The following is a 20229-nucleotide window of genomic DNA, read 5'->3' on the forward strand; positions in this document are numbered from 1 at the left end:
GATAGGAGTTTTAGTTGCGTTTGCAATATTTCCAACATCTTCGATTATAGATTGTTTGAAAATGCTTCGAATTTGCGAATTCAGCGGCAAAGACTGCGAGCGTTGACTGAACATTGGCATATGCCAATAGTGAGGAATTAATAACGAAAATAATGAGATATCAACATTAGGGATATGATTCTTCAGAGAGTGGGCAGAAGCCTATGTTCATATAATGACCCTGTAAATTGTAACGCCTCGTGAGTTATTCAAGCGCCATAAAATTGCGTATCTAATCTCCGATACTGAATCTGGATCAGTTTACCTATTAAATATAAGTGTACAAGAATTGGTTTGTCAGTATTGAAATAGTGAATCGGATTCCAGTTTGCCAGACGGGTTCACGTGCGCAATTTGCGTGAAATCAAACAAGTTCTGCATGTCATTGAGCATAAATGACGATAACAAAACGGGTTGCATTTTAACCGTCATTCAAAAAACTGATTTTGAATTGACCGAAAGCTTGACCGCCAGAGTCGAACTCGAGGCTCGGTTCTTCTCGGCATTTGCTCGACATCTATTGGTGAGGCTAGCAGCGAGCGATATCGATTCCTCTCGAAGATTCCCGAGGTCATCCGAACACGCTAAAGTGACGTATCCAACGTATGTCATCGAAAGTGGGCAGTCCCGTGTTCCGCTAGTGTCGGTGAAAAGTTATTTCCAGGTTATTAATTAGGATCTGTGCATTTGCAGGGAATTAAAAAACAGTAACGATGCATTCCGTTTAGTAATGATTTGGGCGATACCATCGTGTCAATATCCCTGAATAATTATTCTGAGGTTTGTACATATGTTTTAAATGGATTTTTCGCATACTTTTTTATCACACCAATATGACACTTCGATCAATTTTTCGGTTCACGACCTCCACTTCATTTAATTAACTTTCAACTATGTGATTCAATAACCCTAAATTGCTTATGATACACACATAGTATCGTTTATGTTTATATAACGTAGAATCGCATCGATCCTAAAGCACCTATATGTATAACCTTGACTGTAACATTATCGTAATATTTTTTAGATATGAATGAAATATTTCCTTGTTTTTTTTTCTTTGCAGTCTTTCTTCGGCGTACGGACCAGAGAGAGATGGCTGCAGCAGCAGCATTAGGTAAATAACCCGCAGCTTGCTCCAGTGTTTGACATTTCAGTCACAACTATATACATCTTTGGCATCACTTTTTTACACATCAAAAAGAGACTGTTTGCCAATTTCCACAACCATGCTAGGTTAACTCTGGATAATCTAATTCAAGCTTTGATTTTATTTTTCATCAAAACTATCAACTTTCTTCTTCACCCATGAGAAAGTCTGTAGACTTGAACTTAGGTGTTCTCAAAGTATACTATGATAGTAGATGTCTAGATAATGCAACACTTATAGAGTAAATTTACAAATAGTTTTACAAAGAAGCAATCAACATGAACTCCAATACTGGAATACAGTTCAAAAATCGATAGTATGATACTCTACATTGCAATAATATTAGGTTCTACCCAAACCTAATGAACAAACTGTATTTTTAATTCTTCAATAAAACAATTGTTTGAATTTACTAGTCCCCTTACCTTTCAAATCGAAGGAAAATTTGTTGATGATACAATCTTTGTCCTGAACTTTGTTGACCTCAGTTTCTTATTTACAGCATCAGACTAGTGTTATTATCTACTTAATGATTCACATGATATCTGTGCGTTATGTATCATTAACTTTTGAACTGAGCTTCACTGGCGTCCAGAAAAGTCGACTTTAGCAGCTGGTTATGATTAGGTTCCTTAGTATATTTGTTGACTGATGGGATGTGATTTGAGGACAAAATTGATTTATATTATTTAGGTGTGGATCCGTGGGTGATCCAGCCACGGGAACGTGCTCGGTACCAGGAACAGTTCAATTCTCTCAAGCCAGTAAATGGAATTGTTACGGGAGATCAAGTAAAGGGCTTCCTTCTTCAATCCCAGTTGCCACCGCCGATTTTGGGGAAAATATGGTAATACTTAGAGCTAAAGTTCCTTTTGCTTTTTTACATTATCTTTTACCTCTAGAAGAAATAGACTAATTGGAATAATAACAAACAAGAGTTATTTTGAGTACCCACATTATTAGTCTATAGTTTCAGTTCTGATCGTGAGTCTAGTAGATGGCAAAAAATTGGAGTGCAGAAATTATGGGTATTATACTATTCTCTGTCTAATTATTCTAAAATCTAGGGGGCTGTCGGATACGGATGCAGATGGAAAGATGGATCTGAACGAATTCAGTATTGCCTGTAAGCTGATCAACCTAAAGTTACGGGGATTCGAAATTCCAAATGCCCTTCCACCAAGTCTGATACGCAGTCTGAAAGTCATCCCAAATGGTAAAGTTTTTAGCAACATTTCCAACAATTGATACTAGTTATATGTTTCTGGAGCAAAATATTAAAGTTTGTGTGAAACTGTAGCTTAATATTAATAGCTCAAAGAGTAAATGGTATCTGTGATTAAAATATGTAGCATGATAATTCTCTGAACAGATCATCTACTCTTGGCAGAATTTAACAAACAGTGGGAAAATAATATATTATTCCGTGGCAACATTTTTGCTTTTCACACATCATAACACATGCATCAATTGAATAAATAAATGTTCATTGAGATTGACTTGATATGCTTTAACTTTGTGCACTGCTCGATGAAGATGGGGACATGGTTAATCTAGTGAATGGTGGTAACATAAATGGGGTTACAACTGCACAACCTTTAGGACTAGGTTCTGTACCTGGAGGCATGATGCAACCTCTCACAGGCTTAAATGGATCCGCATCACAACCAATGCAACCCCTTCCGCCCATGTCGATGCCAATGGGTGAGTTCATTACTCTCTGGATACATACATGTTTGCTTCAACTTTTACCTGAACTACCTAAAGTAACAATGCCCTCTTATCTCAAATAATATATAAACTCGAGCTTCAGAATATAGACCAAGAGTCGAAGTTCAAAGACTTTTAAACTACAGCGTGAAAGTTCTAGTAATTTCAACTCATGTATTGCAGAAAAAAAAATTAGGCCTGCTCTTTCCAACACATAGATGCACGTTCAATAAAACCTGTGTCATAATTAGTTTTAGCTGAGAATGTTGAGGTGAATGACTTACAGCATTTTGAATAGCCATTCCATAAGGCATTCAAGAATTAGCATACCTTGGCATAGACTTAGGCTTACGTTTGTACGAATTACCCAGGAGATTACATATGGATTTGCTGGACTATAACTATACCAGGATTTGATAACTCCTAGCAAGTAGAAAAACCTGGTCGACCATATGAACATTTTGGTGGATCAGTAATGTTACTGATCATTCTCTATTCTCTGATTAATAGTCAATATGTTTTCAAACGGTTAAGGTGTCTGTGCTTCCTTATTGCACAAATTGTTACGGAAAAAAATTTGACAGTAGCTACAATTTCTCTCACTAATTAGCGCCTGTATCTTACATGTACGTACTACACCTTGTAGCCTCACACCAGAATAAACCGAGCGTGGCTCCTGGCACACACATCACTAGTTATGCAACATCAAAACCTCCCGCTCGACCTGCACCCCCTTCCATGGGTATGTGGTATGCCTGTTTACGTAATGCAATGCATAAAAATGTGTCTGTCTAAAAATGCCCCAATTTCCATTAGGACATCCACAGAAACTCCTATAATGAACTATTCATTTTTGATGATAACGATTCAAACCAAACATTACCTGTTACTATATTCGAAGATTGTCTTCACTCTTATGAACGTTCAATTCCTCAAAATTAAAAAAACACAAAGCAGAATTCGACCCACACATTTTTATCACTACTGGTACTGATTTATCTGTCCATCTATTCTATTTATTCATCTTCCAAGATAGTTTTGGTAAGTATACTATCAATTAGAAGAAACCTAATCGAAAACCGAGTTCTAAAGCATCTGTTGACTTCTATACTTTTCTTTCAAGGGTTTCCTACTAATTTCTAATTTTATAGTTTATGGAAGTAAAAGTCAAAGTGACTAAAAAAGCTCGCAAAAAAATACAAATCAGTAAATTGCAAACCTTGTTAAACAGGAGATAGTGAGAGGTGCTAAAGATTTGTTTTTCGATGTCGGATTGCAATTCATTAGAGCTAGTGCATAAGATTGTCTTTTGTAAGTTAAGTCTTATGGTAGTTCTGGAATTATTGTCTTTGTACGTTCTTCTGTGTCATATTGTTTCCTCTTTTTCCAATTCTTTATTTTGTCTGTGTTTAGCTGTTCTAGAAGATTAATTATTTTTGTTACTTTCATAATGGAAGCGCCACTTCTTGATTTATCTTTTGATTCCGCTCCACCACTGACACCTATGCGATCAGCACATTTATTTCTTCCGGGTATGTTACATTTTTCAAGGTGTGCTTCATTGTGATCATTATACCTATAGAGTGCTACCATCATATACAAGATTTGAACATTTCATTACAGCTTTGAACTGCATGGTGTAATGATTAAACTCAAATACCTGCATATGTGTTCATATTTCTAAGACCATGAATGTTTTTTCTGCATGTTTAATTCGACGACTTTTAAATCGAAGACAAATTTTTGATAACATTATCTTTTAGGAGATCACAGTTCTTTTTGACCTCGATTTTATCGTAAATTTTTACATTAAATTGCAGTACTATATGTTGCAAAAATAATTACCTTGTAAAAGCATACTCCTTTGAGTTCTGCCACAGATCGACGTGGTTACATATATTTTTCAATATTCATTAATCGTTTTTCTGGACCAGGTGTGAGATTTTCTTTGAGCTTCGTATTGGTGTTCGTTTCAGTAAAATACTCTTCATGTTTTCATTATTTTTTTTTATATTTCTATACCTATCCTATGCCTCGAAAGATTCATAGTCTGTGTGCTCTTTTTCACGTTCTACTGCCTTGTCCCTTTTGCTGCACTAAGGAGCGACTAATTCTGCTTCAGTTGCTGGTCCGCCGCAAAGGCCTACACCACCAACATCTATTGGTAGGTTGTGAATGTTTTCAGCCAGGATAAAAGAAATAATCCAACTGAAAATGCAACTTTACAGATTATTTTAACATATCTTATAATGGTTGCATATTGATAAGTATACATATGACCAAAATGTATACGTATCTTTTAAAGATAATGGAAATATAGTCTTCTCAGGCAAACCACGATACTGCAAGCTATGTATAAGCAGAGCATATATTATTTTATTCAACTTTGCTATTTGCTTTCATACTTGCCATTCGTTCAGATGTATTGACTTTAGTTCAATAATTTCTATTGAACTGATTGCACCACTTGAGAGTAAAATGATTTCCCCTTAAAATACAACAATTACCATTTTCATCAATAACCAGAATCACTAGAGGGAAGTGTTTGGTGTTAGGTAAACAATTTTGGTTTGATGTATGATATATGTAATGTATGTTTGTTGTTTCAACGAACTGTGTAATTGTAAGATATGTTGTCACACCTGTTTTGAATTCATTTACTGATTGCACTTTGATATGATTTCTATGGTATTGCGTTCCAGACTTCTGGATTAAAGAAATGATAAGCATTTACAGAATTAAGTAGTCTCTTCGGGGACATATAACTCATACATATTTTTACAGGCACAGTGCCATTGATGCGAGGTCCCCCGCCCAAACCTGCCCCTCCATCTTTTCCAAACAGCCCAGTCAACGTGGGAATGTCGCCAACTGTAGCTCCTATCATTCCTCCTATTCAACAAGTGCAATCCATGACCACGGCTGCACCAATGGGTAAATAGCACAAGAGTTTTGAAATGCACATATAAAAGTTTGATTTTTAATGAATAGCATAAATGGTCTATCTTACTTTACCTAGTGATTCAAATGGCCCCAAACACATACACTTTTGATTCTCACAACATATTCTTTTTTACAGACTTGTTCGAGTTTGATTTCTCAGAAGGTATTTAAAATAGATAGACAAACTTCATGAGTTGTGCGTCAGTTTTGGTTTTGTTCACCATTTGTTTTGTGTTGCCAAATATCACTTTCATTTTACAAATGCATTTTCCAGGGACTTCAGATCTTACATAAAATATTATGTTAACTATAATTGTATTTGAAAATTATTCCTACTCTTTGCTGACACATGTGTGTATTTGTATTCCATCAAGTAAAAAACTTTTGCAGTGTGTTAACATTTCTCACAATTATTTGAAATGAAAACCAAACAAGGCGATAAGGAGCCAATTTCTCTGTTCTGTTAGTCAACTATCTATCTGAATTCGTTAGTTTTCATTCAGATCAAAAGTGGAAATACGTTTGTTAAAGTATTATCTTCATGTTTTTGCCTAAAATCGTTACTTTCAGCTTTGTAAGCTTGCCAATGCATTGCCATCAATTTTGAAATCCAATGTAAGTCAATTTAATAGCTATTATTTGAATGATTAGGTATTCCATCCGTTGCACCTATCGCGCCTCTTAACACAAATCCAGCACCAATTGCTGCTTTTGGAATGGGCGGTGTAATGCCTATACAACCAGCCATGTTACCTCCAACAATGGCACCTCTCCCACCGATGTCCACAGGTAGGGTTCCATAAATTACTAATCATTCAATGATCATTTAGTATAACATGTACATGACTGTCATTTATTTGTGTTAGCTCCAAAGCTTTTACGCTCACTCCTACACGTCGATGAAATGGATATTTTCATCAACTGTTATCATAATATTGAAAGTTTCTTTTTCCTATCAGGTATCCCAATCGCTAATATTCCTCCAGCATCAGTACAGCCGCTCATAGGAAACGTACCAGTGGCACCTATTGTTGCGCCATCAGTAAATGGCAACCATACCCCTGTATCAACTAGTTCCCCAATGAGCACGACAACCCGCCCACCTAGCATAGACAGAGTTGGTTCAATGGACTCTCAACACAGTCAGCATTCGATTGGGTCTCCACAAGTCGAATGGGCAGTACCCCATCAAACTAAATTGAAATATACTCAGTTATTTAACACATGGGATCGAACCAGATCTGGCTTTTTGTCTGGACCACAAGCAAGAAATATTATGGTTCAAACCCAACTGCCGCAAGCCATTCTTGCTCAAGTATGGTATGTGGGAAAATAGTGTTGGAAATCGAATAATCCTATTTCTCTTATTCAACATTTATAACCATTCAATCTTATTTCTAATTATGTAAGAATGAATGTATAGTTTTTTGAACCACGAATTCTCCCAATTCAGGGCTCTGTCAGACATGGATGTTGATGGTAGATTGGGATGTGAAGAGTTTGTGCTAGCCATGCATTTGTGCGATATGGCTAAGGCTGGAGAAAAAATACCCACAACTTTACCAATTCATCTTATTCCACCAGCATTCAGACGCCAAAGACAAGGCAGCATCACGTCACAAGGAATAGTAGAAAATATCGATCCATCTGCAGGCATGCCTCAGGTTAGATAATGACCAGTTCTCTGTAGTCCAAGTTTTAGTATATCCACAACAAATTTTCTAACTGAGATTTGACTTATTCAAAATTGAACATAATATTATCATACCAGAAGCACTTGAAGAAACTAAACGTGTATTGAAATTTCAGACATCATTTGAGAACAAAAGAAAAGAAAACTTTGAAAAGGGCCAGGCAGAACTTGAACGTAGACGCAAAACTCTATTAGAGATCCAGCGAAAAGAACAGGAAGAACGAGAACGCAAAGAAAGAGAAGAGGCAGAAAAACAAGAAAAAATAAGGTATGGGTGTACAAAGTATCTACTCTCTTCCGTGATTCTGATTACGGTTTTTGTTTTGTGTCAATAGATTGGAGCAAGAGAGACGACGACAGGCTGAAATCGAAAAGCAAATGCTTAGACAGAAGGAAATTGAACAAGAAAAGGAAGAACAGAGAAAAAGAGCACAGGAACAGCGAGATTCTGCACGGAAGTAAGTCCTTTTGAAATTCTTGATGAATTCTGCTTTGATCGCATCAAATTATATATATTTTTCTCTTATGTAAAAACCTATAGAGAAATGGAAAGACAACGGCAATTAGAGTGGGAAAAACAAAAGTCTCAAGAACTACAGGCACAAAGGCAGAAAGAACAAGATATACTTCTAAAACTTAAAGCTAAAAATCAAGGCCTCACAATTGAGTTGGGTACTTTGGTAAGTCCACAGCAGTCATTTCATTGCAAGAAAAGAGGTGGTTGAGAAGTATGATTTTAAAGACATACTAAATTTACCAATGGGTTTTGAATTTTCTTCCAGAATGAAAAAGTAAAAGAGCTGTCACAAAAAATATGTGACACTCGGTTCGGTGTTTCTGGCGTGAAAACTACCATCGATGGTATGCGCTCTACTCGTGATACTCAACTCCAGGAGATGTCTGCATTGAAAAATAAGCTCCGTGAACAAAATCAGAGATTGCTTTCCTTAAGCCAGGAGAAAGCCAGAATCGAAGCTAAAAATAAATTAAACAATGCACAGGATATTGCTGGGCAGGAGGCAGTAAAAATGGCTTTTGCTAACAAACAAATTACTCTGAAACAAATGAAAGATAAAATCGCCGACCTGCAACAACAGGTAGGGCAATTGCACGTGCGAGTCGCACACCTCCAACCCTGACCATTTTTGTTTCAACCTATCATTTTTTCTGACGTGAGGTCAGGGTCGAAGGTGTGCAAGTTGGTGTGAAATGCCCCAGATGTATATCGTGAGCTATATTTAGAAGAAATAACTGAAGAATTAACTGGCCTTCACATCGATTTTAATTATCGCATTCATACTTTCAGATAAATGAGAAAATGAAAGATATTGAAAATAATAATAGCCAACTCGACGATATAAAGAAGCAGATGAAAAATCTCGTTACCGAATGTGGGCAACTTTACCACAATTTTGAAGATAAAAAATCGAAAGTGAATGAATTGCGAGCTGGTAGCGGCACGGGAGAGTTTGCTTCGTCTGCTTGGGGAGATAGTGCATGGGGTGATTCAGGGACAGTAAATACCGATTCTTGGCCAGTAGATAATACCTCAACCTCACATGCGACAATTACCGGGGATAGTACTGGCGCGGTGAAATACAGAGCTTTGTATGAATTTGTGGCAAGAAATCAGGATGAAATATCCTTCCAGCCTGGTGACATAATCATGGTAAGAATCCATAAATAATCAATGTGTTGACAATCTAATAAAGTCACAAGCATTTTGACAAAGTTCTCAAATGATAAATATTTCTGAGTTCCGTTTTTTTAGACATTTCTGAAATTAGATTTCAATGAACCAGAATCAAAAAAATTAGAGTATATTTTAGGCGATATGTATTTCCAGGTACCACCAGTCCAGAACGCAGAACCAGGATGGATGGCTGGCGAAATACGAGGCCATACTGGTTGGTTCCCAGAGTCTTACGTTGAGCCAGTAGAAGTTGATACTGTGATTTCGAACAGTGACACTTTCGTCCAACAAGACAGTATTGAAAAGCGAACCCTGGAGTAAGAATAATCATAATTTTTTGTCTGTGATGTAAATTTACAATAGCTCAGATGTAAAGATACCTGGTACACTATTCATCCAAATATCACTCTATTTTTTACATCTGAATTTATCAACAGAGGAATTGCGGAAGTTCCTGAAAATGTATCAGATGCTGGATCACTTGGTGGTGAAGGCCCAGCTGTGGATCCCATTATTCCCACCTTAGGTTTAGGGTCCGTTTGTAATCTTCAAGCTACTGCATTGTATCAGTACCGACCCATCATCCAACAACATCTCTCTTTCAATAAAGGGGATACGATTAATGTTACCGAACAACAGGTTTGTTTTCATTTTTTCAATCTTGAAATATTACGATTCAAGTGTTTTTGTCAATAAATTCGGTTCTGCGTCCGATAGGAAAATTGGTGGTACGGTGAACTTAATGGTGCGGAAGGCTGGTTTCCCAAATCGTACATCAAAACTATCACGCCGACTAGAACAGATGTGTCATTGTCAACTGGTACGCTTGATGAATATTACATCGCGTTGTATCCTTATGCATCAACCGAGACCGGAGATCTTAGTTTCAACCAGGGGGAGATAATGATGGTAACTAAAAAGGAGGGGGATTGGTGGACGGGCGTTATTGGCGATCGTGTTGGAATTTTTCCATCAAATTATGTTGAAAAGTGTGATAATCCAGATCAGGTGAGTCATGCTGTTGTTTTGAGTGCATAGCACAGAATATTCATGAAAAAGTTTCTCAATTGCTGGCTTATCTACTAAATTTAACTTCATTTAACTTAGTCGTTTTAACTGAAGTGAAAGCTCAAGTTTTCGTTTGATTTTGGAACTTGACTCAACTAATATTTAACTATCATGCAAGGCAATAACATTCTTACATCTTGTTCAATATGTATATCTGTATATATCAGACTGCAATTGCACCTGCTAACATTCCTGAAGTAAACTCGTCGACGCCAATCGTGGAAGCGATTTTGCCAACAAATGTCAATGAAAAACCTGTGGAACAAGCTGTTACCATAACTTCCAACTCAGCTCAAGGAACACCGGTATGTAGCTCAATCATAACAGTAACCCAGTCGTTGAAAATCTGAACTATACCCAACAAGAGACTCACTCAAAATTATACTATACAATTAAGCAACAACTCTAACAGCTTTTCGATATATTTTCCAATTTGATGCTTCAAAACCTGAGGACATGTAACTTTTTTGCCATCAGATTTTGTCTGAAGTCATTAAAATCAATACCCGATTTTGTAATTCCTTGGATTGAACTGAAAATAAGTAATTGAATTCGTGCTTGTTGGTTTGACCCGCAAATGTTAACTATGCTATATGTTGACATGAGGATTCCAATCCCTTTAGCATCTAGAAAAACTAGAGTAATCATATGCACCAGGGGTATCATAATATTCTAACAGCTTGTAACAGATTAATGTGTAAGCTAGAGTTGAATGGGTGTGTGTTCAGCTACAGGAAAAAACGAAGGAAGAACTTGAAGAAGAGAGGGCTGAGGCTGAAGACAGGGCGGAGCTGCCAGATTTTGCTGCAATGTCAGCACAACAGGTAATGTTGATTGGGAATTATATTTTTCACAATTCTGTGGTGGCTCAATTATTACCTGAGGGTCAGGGCTTTTTCATCATTGATTACACTACTATAAACTACACAGACAAAACGTATACACAATAAAACAAAAAACTTTCTACAAGTCATTTGAAAATGGAATTTCTAGACAGGCTCCATGAAAAACCAATGAGTAAGAAATAACAGGATCGCTTTTGATACGTAACAATATCCTATGACTGCAAAGTACTTTATGTATACTTACCTAGAATCAATAGGTGAATGAAACACATTTTACACATTTTTACATTATTTTATCTAGTTATGTTTTTTTGAAGATCTCCCTTTAGTATTTGATGTTCTTACAAATCGTATAAATAAGTTTTTTCCACAAACCCATTATATGTTAATAATATGACATAATCTTATTACTAGATGATCTGAAACTTCCTCAATTTAAAAGCTAGCTACAATTGATTGCAGAAAGGAGCGTTTCATAAAATTTATTAGACAAAATTGCAAGTATCAAATGGTAAAGTCATGCCGGACCAATATGACTACAATTTGTCTTTCCATACATTTCACTTTCTTGTAGAATAACATGTGTTCCTTTGTTGTGTTTTCTATTACGTTTTTGTGTGATGGAATCTTGATACTTGTACATAGTCCGAGGACTTTGGCAGCGACACTGACTCCAAGGTACTTACACAACACATTCTTCATATCATTATTCTATTCAGATAACAGACATCAATTTTTACCACAAAAATATTTGGGAAATATCAATAAAGATCTCAACTCCAGATTTTTGCTAAGAAATTTATAAACTATTAAGTGTAGCTAATGAAGCTGAAATTACGGCTAGTTCGAAAAACTTGATGGCTGTTAATAATATTTTCTTACACTATCTATGTCCGCATGGGTTACTGGTGAATGATCCTTGCGCCTGCACATTAACATGCTACAATCTAAATGTCTTCCATATATCGATACACATTTTATATTACACATGCACAAAGTTTTCTTGAATGTAACAGAGGATGGCTAGAAAACTGCAGTTCAAAATGTAAAAGATATCGCAAACATATGTACAACAAAATCCTTACACATCTCATAAACGTTTCCACAAATTCCATGATACTTATGATTTGATATACGTTAATGTACTAAGATTCACGGGTGAGAATACTTTGTATTAGTTTCTCTTTGATATGCAACGGATGTTTCCGTGTACAAATGGTGTATCAAATGGTTTTTCATCATATCAAATGTTTTAATGTAATTCAAATTATGTGTTTAACACCAAGAATGCCAAGGTGCAGCCACTACAGGATATACTGAGTTGATTTTAATTCTATTTACCAGAATCGAATGTTTAATCAAATAACTCAAGGAATTATAACAAACAAATTTCGTTGCTTCACAAACGTGCTGCTTTAGCTCAATTGATAATTATTGGAGCATAGGCAATGAGTTTAGCAGAACTCAATTAAATGAATTAATTGGTTCTGAAATCCTGAAAGTTATTTTAATGAGGATTATTATCCTCTCAAATTGTAAGGTGTTTATCCTCTCAAATTCTTGTGGTGGCCTTCTTAAATACTAACATGTATGGCCGTGCTTGCTTCCTCTGGATGCTGCTGCTGATGCTTAGCCGTCCACGCCGCAGTACCCTAAGGTATTTTTGTCCATCCACTTCTTTCCCCTATCCGCAGTACCTTGTATTACATTTTGTTTAACTACTCTTGATTCTTTTAACTTCCACCTGCTTTTAAATTTAATTTTTTTACATTTTGCATTAGTTACTATCAATGTTACTTCTATTCTTGTAACGCACAATTAGTATGTGAGTGGTTTTGAAATTTTTAAGCGTTACAATCCTTTTTGGTAAGTAGATTCTTACAAAAAAGTATATTTCTTTAAAAGTTATCATGATTATTGAAATATGAGCAGCTATTATTTTTCCACCTCGGTTTTCCTGGCAACCCTTATAGCAATTCTCAATGATAAGGAGACCAAGTTGTTCAAATTCATTCGATAAGTTCGACTACTGGTTTGTTACAGCAAATTCAGATCTTGAAATTTCTTCCCTTATAATTCAGTTATGTGAACTATTTTCTATTTGCACGTGTCATTCTGTTCAATGCTGTATCTGACCATCAATATGCAATTTAATTTCTGTCAACTTTCATTCAACTAAATTGAGAATATATCTATGATGGTAGCAAATTAACACTTGATTTTCTTTAGGCAAGAGGTAAAAAACCTGAAATTGGACAAGTTATTGCACCATATCAAGCTACTAGTCCTGAACAATTAAATCTACATAGAGGACAACTTATAATGATTCGCAAGAAAACTGAAACCGGCTGGTGGGAAGGAGAACTACAGGTAAATGGCCATTGTATATGATTTTCATCAATCTTGTGACCTCGCATACATGAACTGAAATCCTATAGATAATTCAATCTACTGTATTTATTTGTGGCAGGCTCGTGGTCAAAAAAGACAAATTGGTTGGTTTCCTGCATCCTATGTCAAGTTATTGGGAAGTAGTAGCAACCGCAGCACACCTGTTTCTCATAGGTATCAAGACTCGCCCACAGATCCTAATATTGGTGAGTCCATTAGTTTAAATTATGAACGGGGTGTCTGAAAACTCAATTATGAGTTGTAATTTATGTATACTATAGATTTGGTCGAAAGGAAGCATATAGCTGTTAGAGCTCTCTCTCTCGATGTTCAAATGTATCATGTTCTATCAAAGTATTTCGATTTCATTTATTGGTGAATTTCCATGAACTCGTTGAAATCAGAAAAATTGAAATGCTACAAATGTCAGGGATGCCATAAAAATTTTGTCAGGTCCAATTTGGCGATGACACCGGTGTTGACATTGCCTTTGACTATATTTGCAGAACGTGTGATGGCTTTGTACCCTTACCAAGCACTCAATGAGGATGAGCTCAGTTTTGAGAAAGGGGATGTCATAACTGTTCTTGCTAAAGAAGATGCTGCATGGTGGAGGGGTGAGATGAATGGAGTATCAGGCGTATTCCCTAGCAACTATGTTTCTCCAATGTGTAAGTAAATCAGTACTTTCAAATTATCTTCATCTTTCTGGCAACACATGATTATGTATATTTTGCACTTCTTACATTGTTTTGTCGACGAATTTCTGCATAGATCTTACACTTGCGACCTATTTCCTAAATACTGTTACCGCAAGTCTGTTGTTATTAATTTTCTGATATTATGATGCATTTGGTAATGAATATGATGATTATACTTGTTGGGAGCAAACCATGCTTATTGTACTTCAAGTCTGTAAACACAACTTTGGACTGACTACATGCGTGAAAAATTCAATATTATCTTTGGCTATGCATTTCAACGGGTTATTTTAACATTATTTTATTTCAACCTTGAAACTATGTGCATGGCATTTTTAAATCAAGTAATCTCAAAATTTAGTAGTCAGATAGATAGTAAATATTTTATAGTTAACTTCATCTGCTGTCTCAGTTAAATAAACAGTGGAATTACACACTGATAAATGAAACATGAACAATTTATCATTGATTAATAATTGTTTTTTGAAACAATACATATCTATGCCGACCTCCCAAATTTTTTAATTTTATTTGTTTCCTTGACAATTCTAAAGTTAACATTAAATAGATATTTCAAAATGTAGAGGAATATGGCTTAAATATATCTGTTTTGTAGGAACCGCTGGTGCATACTGTCTTCAACGATCGTTGATCAATCGCTAGTGTATGTCTGCTAAACACTCGGCAGGGACCCACTGCGGCACCATTGATTTAGTTTTCCACACTATTTATCTTTCAACTTTGTTGCATTAGGTTTATCCGTTCGTCTCGAAATTCAGAAAGATTAAACAGTGTTGAATTTATGTTATAGAAGTATTTGTAATTTTAACTATCTGTGAAAGTATACCAACTGAAGATCTTTAATTGATTAGGATAAATTTTTAGTAGTTTTCTTTATTACACGTCAATCGGAGAAAATTGTCCATATGTTATCGGTTTTTTTTTGTAATTTTTTTTTTTTTGTCTTAATATGCCGAACTGTGTATAATATCATAATAGTGTGATGAATGCTCCATTTTCATTTTATTGTTTTTGAATTATTGTATTTTCTATTCATCAGTAAATTCAAGTAATGACTGTGAGCAATATGCGCGTCTCAACTCGATGAAATCAAGGTCTTTGTATCTCCTTCTTGGATTTAAACACTTGTTACGTTTCAAGATTTGACAATAGATTGAAAATTTCTCGTGACAGCTATATATGTATGAAGCATGATTTCAGATTTACCTAAATCATGATTGAGTAGAACTACTGTACTATCGAAATATCTTGATGGATTGAAATAAAAAATCCATCGACCCAGTGGCTAACAGTAGGGCTTTTTCGGGAAAAAAATTTGTAATTCCATTTTGATGATTCGTGCAATCGAAGCAAAGTATCTTGCTTCTGACTAATGATTCGGAATGTGTACTGCTGCTAGAGACTAAGCTCGAAGGTGTATTGAAAAATTCTTCTATTCGGTATGTACGATTGTGTACTATAAAATCACCGAGCTTCATTACTTGAATTTTACCAATAGAAAAAATTAATATTAGAGTTTAGAATTCTGCTCACTACTATTATATTACGAGTTTATTTTGGTAAATCGATTTAGCCATATCTAATTATTTATTAATATATTCAAAAATATCATTAATTTATCAAATTTATATTTTTAAACATGTGAATCTCTTTATTCGTATCATACATATCGCATTCACTAACTTTAGATCTGCTTGAGCTTTCCGTTTATAATTCTCTCCATCTTTTTGACATGGCTTGCCTCTTTTTATGACGTTAGCATGCCTTGCTGCGTGGGTCCCGTGCCACTATCCTACAACGTTTACACCAAACAAAATAAACCCATCATTCAATTAAACATTTTCTCCTCGAGTCAAGAACTCTAGGTACCCTTTACAAAGTATGTTCCAAGTGTCAATTCCAACAAATGGCTCTCGAAATTATAAAACACGGTGGTTGAGATAAGACTTGTTGCGAATGACAGAAAAATAGATGCAAATACGCATTCATTCAGAAATTGTTTTAGCAATAGGCATAAGTGGTGAAATGACCTCACAGTATGCAGGAAACCTGTTGTACCAATTCTCAAATTTTCATTTTATGTCGCAGCTAGATAAATTCTGCCGTAATTTATCATAGTTTTCATCTCATCAATCATCTGATTTTCAACTTTGTACCATAAAAGGGATGAGGCTTAAGTTGTTTGGTGTAGACAGAAAGACACCTGAAATCTTGACAACCAGGCTATTTGATATAATTTGCATGAATTTTAAACGAACAGAATCATTGGAATCAACATAAATCATATATTTTCTTAGTACGTGATTCGAAAGCCTAAATTTATTTCTCACGAGTCGAGCTTATGATTAGTCATCTAGTAAAATGTCAAACTGTCTGGTTACCATATCTAGTTCCTCTGTTTATAAACGTTTTGAGGTAATCATTCTTAGAATAATCCATTAAACTCTAAGCTGCGTATCACTCGGGAAATTATGGAATGACAGAACCGATAAATATTTTTTCATCGACATATTACATCAGTTCCATCTTAACTATTGAAGTAATTTTTCCAAAGAGGGTTGTAAACTTTACTTCTGTTTTAAATATCAATATCACTTACATGTAATTGATGATGAAATCCATCTCAGAAGATGGTCGACGTAATTGATTCCTCTTTGTTTTTGTTGGACTTCCATTTTTTAATTTGTTGTGTGTATTTCCTAAATACAACCATTGAATCTCTGAAGGATCAAAAGCATTCTCCTCTGTGATTAATAAGGTCATTCATCTTCTGCCACACCATCATCTAACATCAACAACATGTGATAACAGTCATGTTTAGCCATGTATCTTTTTTCTTCTGTCAAGTCGCAAGTCGCAGTAGTAATGTGTTACTTTTCAATACAAGTGAACGTACTACCTGTGTATGAATTAATAATTGCCTTACACAACTATCTTAATTTCGTATTGAGAGTTTTATCCAACTAACATCTTACCTCTGCCTCACATGCAGCTTAAGGACAGTAGTATAACATCGCCTCAGCTATAACGTATACTACTCACGTTAACAATTACAAATAGCAGTCGTTCACCCGAAATATTGTTCATAAAATAAAAGAGTAACACAATAAGAAATCTCAACAGCGACTATGATATGAATTGAAAAAATTTGGATAGTTGCTTTTCCCGATCGCTGTCTAACTGTAGCGATATATGAACTTAGTTGATTTGACGAATATATGATGCTTATATAATCAACATAAATTTATAGTCGTTCGTTCACATTGCTTACTCGCTTATAACGTATGATGGTATGTGATTATGATCCGCAACGATAAGATGATCAATCCTGATTTAAGTTTGTAACAATACAATGGCTGTTGATATTTCTTCTTGTCAACATCTTCGCTGATTCCCATTAACTAAACATTGAATCACTATTATCAATGTATTTATTGATCATTAAATAATGTTGTTATGATAATTGATCATTCAGAGTTTGAGAAATATCATTAATTGTTGTTCAAAAATATCTTCAAGCTTTGTATTATATTTCTCAAATTCCGACTATGTTAATAGATTACAAAAGTGTTTATGCGTAACTTAACTGTAACACATATAATTCAGAGGTAATTTCTTCAACAGCAATTCCAAATTCATGATTATATCTGTATATTTACTTCAGCGATTTTCTCAAATGATAAAACTCAATCTAAAATCAATTGTAAGCATTGCTTTCAACAGTATTATGCAATGCCGAAATCATGATGAATTTAATTGAGAAATTTAAAGAATGGCCATTCAATAAATTGAGTTCTGAAATAGTCATTATTAAGTAAAGTAATTATTTAGTTAGACGTATATTCATTATTCATCTACTCTTTATTATAAGCGCACAAATGAATCTATGAAACATGTGCGTTTTTGAAGTTCGGCTTTTGGTTCATAAACTCAATCGTTGATCAACTTCCCGAAAAATATAGTTCACAGTCAAATATATGCCTGACAGAGCTGAACTTTTGATGCAACCCGGCTACCTCGGCAATTTGTTCTGGAAAACAATATTGACTGAGATATGTCAGTTTATATATTGGCTAGTTTCTTCTACGATCTAGTATATTATTTAGTTTTTATTACCCCAAGTTGTCGAAAAAAAAAGAATCAAGATCAAAAATATGTGAATGGTTTTTCAAAAATATTATGTTATCTATGTTAACCGAATGTTGCGAAATAGTTCTATGTTTTGAATCAAAAATGACGCATGTTAAACTTATTTATTATGTCATCCCCGATAGCAATGAGATACCAAATTCACATATTCGAGATTTACTTGAAAAGAGTAAACTTTAGTTAACCAGACTGTGTCACAAAACGAAGTACTTAAAGTCAATTTTGTTGTTGATCTTTGGTATAATAATAGCTGGAATTGGTTGGAAGCGACCTGCTTGAAAATCAATTCATTCGCGAAATACTTCTGTTCAGCCTCAGTCTTAAATAATCAATAATCCTTATTTCATGGATAATTGGACAAAAAAAACATCCAACGATAATGGCTGGCCTTCTGAACTATGCTCCACTGATTACTTACGCTGTTATTTAGTAGGTGAAAATGTGATTTTTCTTCTATTAGCAAATACGTTATGCCTCAGGATTAATAAATGGGTTAAACTGAACAAGATAGCTAATAGATTAGTCAGTCAAACTATAGATTTCATATCCAATTGCTAGTTAGTTATTGTGTAGGGGTCATGAGTGCTAGTAAGAGTTTGAAAATGATAGCCTAATCCAGTAACTTTTATAACGTTTCAAATTTGTATTGAAAACCATAAAAAAGAGCACGATATTGTTATCTGCTGAAAACCTACAGTGAAGCCTACATATTGATTTAGTTCGAAAATCTTGAGGCCTGTAATATGGTAGATATTTTATACTCAATAGTTAATATTGCCATGTTATTATCATATTTTACTGAGGACATGCTAGCTGGGATAGTTCCCGCTCGTCGAGTATGCAAAATTTAGCAAAATTTACAAGACATCGTGGTACTGCAGTAAATATAGCGATGAACCTCTTTTTCACCAGCAGCATAGTCACTTATCATTAATAAATGCTAACAGGCTCATTATGTGAAACGTAAGATCAAGAAAAATATTATTTTATACCATTTCCCTTCTTGGTACCAGTATACGATACACGGTGTTTAATATGAATCGGAACTATTATGATTTGTAAATTTAACATTTATGACTGGTCAGATATTTGTTTTAGGATCCTAAATTGCTATTAATAACATTGCACAAGAATCTCGAACGAAATTAAAAATAATTAGCAAAACAACAGCCATATGTTCGGATGTGCGATGAATTATCAGGTATTTTTACGATAATAAATTCCACCAGTATTCAGTTAGATGTGATTAATCAAGTTATTTAGTAATTAATTGTATTTCAAAATGTTAAGCAATGCATGTGCACCAATTAATAAATATTGGTCGAGTGATTTATCAGTTGGGATGCGAAAAAATGAAATAAGAAGTAACAATGTTAACACATTTCTGAAATTTATGGCTCTCTATCAGAAACGAGATCTTTATGATCAGGGAATATGTCTAGCAGACTGATAGAATACAGAAGTGTTTAACAGAAGTCAATATTGTTATTGAATATTTCCTACTATACTGGTATACACCACGTGTGCATAACTTCAAATCTCTTTCAATTATACATCTGAGATTCTATACGACAAGCAAATATTAAATATATAATAGTAGATTATATGTATAAAAAGTTATGATATATCCCTAAAATTGTTACAAACGGCTACCTGTACTAAATGTTTAATGTTATCTTGGGATAAGAGTCGTAATTAATGTAAAAATGTGGGCAAAATTTTATTGAAATTCGTCATCAGAATTTCTCATGGATTTAATATGATTTTGTCCCCGTTTGTTAGAAAAACCTTGTCACCTGATATTAGATAATAATGGAAATAAAATA

At 34.8% G+C, this 20229-nt stretch overlaps 1 protein-coding gene across 21 annotated transcripts in view; it reads left to right on the forward strand.

Annotated features, from left to right (window-relative positions):
• The window catches only part of LOC105687875 (intersectin-1), a 44789-nt gene that overhangs the window by 16564 nt on the left and 7996 nt on the right, over positions 1-20229 (forward strand). For 3 of the 21 annotated variants that reach the window (XM_048657008.1, XM_048657009.1, XM_048657013.1), the window contains 26 exons: positions 1106-1156; positions 1883-2036; positions 2257-2405; positions 2726-2893; positions 3546-3641; positions 4357-4431; positions 5684-5833; positions 5979-6005; positions 6494-6631; positions 6802-7162; positions 7296-7506; positions 7652-7803; positions 7871-7993; positions 8077-8215; positions 8318-8632; positions 8842-9204; positions 9382-9545; positions 9666-9867; positions 9946-10236; positions 10464-10601; positions 11025-11120; positions 11787-11819; positions 12775-12798; positions 13371-13511; positions 13612-13738; positions 14039-14203. In XM_048657008.1, the coding sequence (XP_048512965.1) occupies positions 1106-1156; positions 1883-2036; positions 2257-2405; positions 2726-2893; positions 3546-3641; positions 4357-4431; positions 5684-5833; positions 5979-6005; positions 6494-6631; positions 6802-7162; positions 7296-7506; positions 7652-7803; positions 7871-7993; positions 8077-8215; positions 8318-8632; positions 8842-9204; positions 9382-9545; positions 9666-9867; positions 9946-10236; positions 10464-10601; positions 11025-11120; positions 11787-11819; positions 12775-12798; positions 13371-13511; positions 13612-13738; positions 14039-14203 (4053 nt within the window). Of the gene's footprint in view, positions 1-590; positions 820-1105; positions 1157-1882; positions 2037-2256; positions 2406-2725; positions 2894-3545; positions 3642-4356; positions 4432-5000; positions 5064-5683; positions 5834-5978; positions 6006-6493; positions 6632-6801; positions 7163-7295; positions 7507-7651; positions 7804-7870; positions 7994-8076; positions 8216-8317; positions 8633-8841; positions 9205-9381; positions 9546-9665; positions 9868-9945; positions 10237-10463; positions 10602-11024; positions 11121-11786; positions 11820-12774; positions 12799-13370; positions 13512-13611; positions 13739-14038; positions 14204-20229 lie in introns of those variants that run through there. The other 18 variants (XM_020853430.2, XM_048657010.1, XM_048657019.1 and 15 more) reach the window with 18 other exon arrangements.

Source organism: Athalia rosae, chromosome 6 (assembly GCF_917208135.1).
Source record: "Athalia rosae chromosome 6, iyAthRosa1.1, whole genome shotgun sequence".
NCBI classification, from domain to species: Eukaryota; Metazoa; Arthropoda; class Insecta; order Hymenoptera; family Athaliidae; genus Athalia; species Athalia rosae.